The following is a 5,750-nucleotide window of genomic DNA, read 5'->3' as shown; positions in this document are numbered from 1 at the left end:
ACAGTGACTAATTTATTGGAGAATGTTTTGTAAAGGATGGTAAGCGACGGTGTGGACCACATGTCAGCTGCATTACGGCAGATTTTGGGGTATTCTCAGTAGAAATGTTGCTGCATCTTCATACTATCCATAATTCAGTGATTGTCCCTTGAAAGTTTCTGGTTCAGAGGTTGAGTATATACTACTGACTCTGGGTTTGAAAAATCGAAACCATTTAGTCAGTAGACGTACATTTTTTTTTTTTTTTTTTTTTGTGCTGATTTAAATTAATCTTGTTTTTGAATGACTGCCAGTGACAATTTTCCTTTATTTTGGCTAAAGGAATCAAATCTATATGTTATTGGGCGAATGAATTCTCTATTACCGTTATTGCTCAGGATAACAGATCGCTATATAGAATTTATCTCAGGTATCACCTTCCCCTTTATGTAGAATCTACTTACAACCTCATTATAAATGACATTCAGTTTAATGGTGCTGAAAGCATTACTTTCACAATTTTCTTTCTTTCTAAGACTTTATATTATATATCCCTAGGTATCAACATAAAATTTAGCGAAAATGTGATTTACTGGGTAGTAATCTACATTCCCAATTTCGTTTTATATTTCCTTTGATCGCCCAGTAATCATCATCTCTCTCTTCTGCTCTTTGCCCAACCTCTTGATAACGATATGGATTAATACGTCTCTGCACACATTTCCTTGTTAGGGTTCTTACCCTTTTAGAGATAGACTCCTTTTTTTAAGAAAGCTTAGTCAATATGAAATAACCGTTTATGGACAAATAACAACACTGATAATTAATCTAATAAAAGCATGTCTAATGACAGAGTACCAGCTAGGAACTATGGGTTTCACAGACAGTGCAAGTGCGATTTTTTTCAATTATTCTGTAACGAACACTCGTATGAGTACGAGATTTTGCTATAGTGTATTACACCCAGTGAGGAAATTTATAGGAGTATCATGAATCATTTATTGTGAATAATAAAGACTTTTGCACCTATACCAAGAGGCAAAACTCATTAGCCAAGCAAGAAGACGAACACCAGCTTAGAAAAGCTGCGCCTACCTATCATCCCCCTTCACCTCCAACCCCCTTCTTCTTCCTCCCCTCTCCTTTCTTCCCTCACATGCCCTACGTCCTTCCTTCTCTCTCTCTCTCTCTCTCTCTCTCTCTCTCTCTCTCTCTCTCTCTCTCTCTGTGAAAGTTGCTTTGATTTAAACATATTTTTTTACGAATTTTGTATAGCTATCTAATAATAATTGACAGTGTTGTATAAATGTAAAGATTCATTGGTTGTTACCCTCCAGTTAACTGATCTATTTATACATTGATTTGCTCTCTCTCTCTCTCTCTCTCTCTCTCTCTCTCTCTCTCTCTCTCTCTCTCTCTCTGTCAGTTTCTACAAATGTGGGGAGTGGTACAGAGGGCTTAACCATTTTTTCGTTTTGCCCCCATGCTTCTTAAATTTAAAGTGTTGGCTAAATAGCAGTATATATATATATATATATATATATATATATATATATATATATATATATATATATATATATATATATATATATATATATATATATTATATATCATAATATAATGTCTTTGAACAATATGCAATTGTACACCATTATGAGCGTAGATGATAGGTATTCATAGAAAACGAGAAACAAAATTGTTATTTAACCTAATATCACATATATTCACCCGCCCCCACCCTTCCCCCCCCCCAATGAAAACTTATAACGCCCTGTAAGGACTGAATTGAATTTGATTGAATATTTGTATCAATCGATAACGGGACTCGAATGTGGGTAGGATACAATCCTTCATATTTAATTTTCTTTGAAGGTTTTTTTTATTTTTTATTTTTATTTATTTTTATATATTTTTTTTATTTGTACTTTATTTATTTATTTATTTATTTATTTATTTTTTTGTCTTCATCGCTTTCTAAGAGCAAGTCAACTTCATCGTCAGCGTCACTGTCAAGACTAATAATGACAGGATCAATACTGTCATGCATGATATCTGTTGAACGATAACTGTCCTCAAAAGCTTGTGATCGACGTACTGCCACTGCCCATACATCGCCAGTGACAGAGAGCCTTGCTTCCTCCAATCTGGCCTGCAGGTCTGCTCGGGTGAAACGCTGGAGTGAGGAGCGCACGTATCGTTTCATGTGTCCCCACACCTGCTCGATTGCATTGAGCTCGGGATGTGCGGGCGGCAGGCAGACGATTTCGTGACCCCATTCCCGAATGGTGTTATCTACCTTGTACTCAGGCTTTGGCCTATTTTGACGGCATATGTAGAGGAGTTCAGGTCTTATACCATGCTGCGGGAAGGATATATTTCTGCGCTGTAACCATTCAATAAGGTCAGATTTCATGGTAGCAGTGGTGGGACAACGACTCTCTTTAGTCATTATGCTATGGTATGGAGCATTGTCCATCACTAATACCGAAGGCTCCTCTAGGAGTGGCAGGAGCTGAGTTGTTAGCCACCGTAGGAACATTTCGCCATTCATTTCCCCATGGTAGTCGCCACTGGTATTTTTAGCTGAGAAGCAGAGGATTTAGCGCTCAATGAAGCCATCGGCTGTACCACCCATTCCATGTTATGACTCATTATGGTTGTGAACCACGTTTCATCCAGGTACACTACCTCCCTGCCGTCTTCCCTGTGTCTTTGAAGGTCCCGCAGGGAACGCATCCTTTGGCACGTGATGTCAATCGACTCCTTCCGGCCATACATCTTGGGCTGAGTGGTCTTATACTCGATTCCTATTTTGTGGAGTAAGCGCCATAGCGAAATCTTTGGGGTACTTTCAGGGATGATACTTTCTTCCTTCAGGTTCTGTGCCAGGGATGCGAGAGTAAAAGCCTGCTTGGCAACAAACTTTGTATGGATGTGCCGACGTATGGCTCCTACAGAGAAACTGTCAAAGATAGGCTGTGCTGGAGGCCGTGGCCTAGTCCTGCGATACATAATCGAATGCACCGTCCCCGCTTTCATCCTCAAGGCTGCTGCAACACGGTGGTAAGGCCTATATGAAGGACAGAAAAGTTAAGTATATCTTAGTTTTACCAGACCACTGAGCTGATTAACAGCTCTCCTAGGGCTGGCCCGATGGATTAGACTTATTTTACGTGGCTAAGAACCAATTGGTTACTTAGCAACGGGACCTACAGCTTATTGTGGAATCCGAACCACATTATAGATATGAAGGACAGGATTTATATAGATATGTATCATATAAAATAAAATTTGAACATCCATGACTTGAAAATACGTGCATCAGTATAATCAGGGCTTTAACTCTGATGAATGTCCTGTGGAAGGGGTCAATATTTATTTGTAATTCATAGAGTAACTGTAACAAGTTGCCTATTCAAACGAATCTGAAGGCAATTGTCAGCGTTCTCTTTATTAAAAAAGTTGAAGAGTTGGGTGACAAACTCATTTCTGCAACCATACGGACAGTTATGTTCTGAGGTGGCCATCACTTCTTCAAACTCACCCTCGTAATACCAGCAGATGGCTAATGCCCTGAGTAGAAATGAGGTTTGCGAAGAAGGTAAGCAAACGCAGGTACAACAGTCATTTTCCTATCAGTCATAGTGTCTATCACTCAACTACTCCAAAACCCTTCAGATAGATCTCAATCTAATAATTATTACATAACCACTATCATAGAGAGAGAGAGAGAGAGAGAGAGAGAGAGAGAGAGAGAGAGAGAGAGAGAGAGAGAGAGAGGTGAGCAAATCAATGCATAAAGAAATCAGTCATCTGATAGGTAACAACCGATTGAATCGTTACATAGCTACAACAATATAAACTATAATTAGATAGATAGATAGATAGATAGATAGATAGATAGATAGATAGATAGATAGATAGATAGATAGATAGATAGATAGATAGATAGATAGCTTGCTTGATATTAAAAAAATCATACAAAATAAGTTGAAACTTAAGCTACCTTCCGAGAGAGAAAAAGAGAGAGAGAAAGAGAGAGCTTGAGGGGAGGGGGAGGGCAGGTGAGGGAAGAAAGGAGAGGGAAGGGGGCGGAGGCGGAGCTTTTGTATATGGTTGTTCGTTTTTGTGACTGGCTGATTGAGACTTTGCCCTTTGGTATAGGGGCAAGTGTCTTTATAATTAACAATTAATGATTCATGATGCTCCAATAAATTTCCTCACTGGGTGTAATGCACTATAGCAAAATCTCGTACTGATACGAGTGTTCGTTACAGAATGATTGCAAAAAATCGCACTTGCACTGTCTGTGAAACCCATAGTAGGTACATTCAAGTAACGCTTGGTTTTCATATGAAATATTGTGTATAACTGTCTATGATCCATTTCATTTCGTGATTCATTCTTAGATAATTAGTTTTAGATGCCGAATGTTGTTAGCTACTGTGAATGTATTTCACCTTGTCATTGTTATATGAAGGAAACTATATTTTCTTTCTTTCCAGTTACTTGATAACGCGGAGTCCCAACTGACTACTCTATTTTGTTCATAGCTATTCGGTAATTAGAAATAGCTGGTTACCTGTTTCATCAATTATGTATATTTTTCAACCTTGGTGACCGAAATTTTAAGTTTTTCTACTCAGTTTGTTATTCCGCTTAATGAATTAAGAAAGATTCTCATCCAAAGAGTTGAGCGGATGCCAGACACTCTCAATTCTCTGCAGAACAAAGACTCCCAGTTCATTAATTACAAAATGTGTATGGGGTCTCACTATGCAATCATGTTATTATCGTTAAATCCTGACCTTTCCTGGAAAAAACCTGTCATAGGTGTTGTTAGTAAGATATAAACTTATACTTGATTTGATTTTAATATAGAGGTAAGATTTCACTGTATCTAAAGGGTAGTGCAAGGGAATTATTATATCGGAAATTATACATCACAAATATACATATTGGAATCGTGAGTTTTAGAACCTAGAACATATAGGACTTCGGTCCTTTATCTTTTCAACAGTACACTAATCCAGTTTCCAATATAGACAGCCATTTCCTTTTTACTGTAGGCATTAGAACCAACACATTCGAGGGGAAATTATTTTACATGATGGTATGTTTAAACATAGGTCGCTTGAAGACACTTTTCATACAAATTCCATCATTGTTTAACAAGCTCTCATATTTGTTTCAGTATGCTTCTTTGCAAAAATTATTCCATTAACTAAAAAGTTTTTATACAGATTCCTGAAGGGAGTTGGGTATGTAACCATACTGACATTAAGGAAGCCGCTTCAATTAATGTTCCTAAGTTTCCGGTCTCCTTGGACTTCCTCCATTAGGAATCAGGTCACGAGTCATTTCGAGATGTTGGAGTGATTAGAAAGCCCTTTGGCGATGTCAAGTGACTAAATCTCCAGAGACATATTCTGATTTCTCTCGAGATTTAGTCGTTAATGTACCTAATATATCTCGCTGTTACCTAAGGAGAAATAGTAATAGGAAATCATACGTATAACTTTCAGTGAATTCCAATACATATCTAGTTAATATATGATATTGATACACATTCACAAGTATACTTATTGTATCTCTGCCATATGTCAGCCAGACGGTTCTTTCATAAGTCAGTATTAGTTATTATGTGACTATCTTGAATATATATCATGAATCACTCAGTTGAATATCATAATAGCCCTAAACCTTCACTTGATCTTAACAACTTTATTCTTACAGATCTTCAAATCAGTCATTTTTGTCATAAGATCTCT

At 37.5% G+C, this 5,750-nt stretch overlaps 1 protein-coding gene across 1 annotated transcript; it reads right to left on the bottom strand.

Annotated features, from left to right (window-relative positions):
• Nucleotides 1-1,921: 1,921 nt before the first annotated feature.
• LOC136852795 (uncharacterized) lies at nt 1,922-2,530 on the bottom strand. Its single transcript, XM_067127695.1, has one exon. The coding sequence runs from the start codon at nt 2,528-2,530 to the stop codon at nt 1,922-1,924; it is 609 nt and encodes a 202-aa protein (XP_066983796.1).
• Between the last annotated feature and the right edge of the window lie 3,220 nt (nt 2,531-5,750).

This window comes from Macrobrachium rosenbergii, chromosome 26 (genome assembly GCF_040412425.1).
Source record: "Macrobrachium rosenbergii isolate ZJJX-2024 chromosome 26, ASM4041242v1, whole genome shotgun sequence".
Taxonomy (NCBI): Eukaryota; Metazoa; Arthropoda; class Malacostraca; order Decapoda; family Palaemonidae; genus Macrobrachium; species Macrobrachium rosenbergii.
This window is presented reverse-complemented; position numbering and strand designations above follow the sequence as displayed.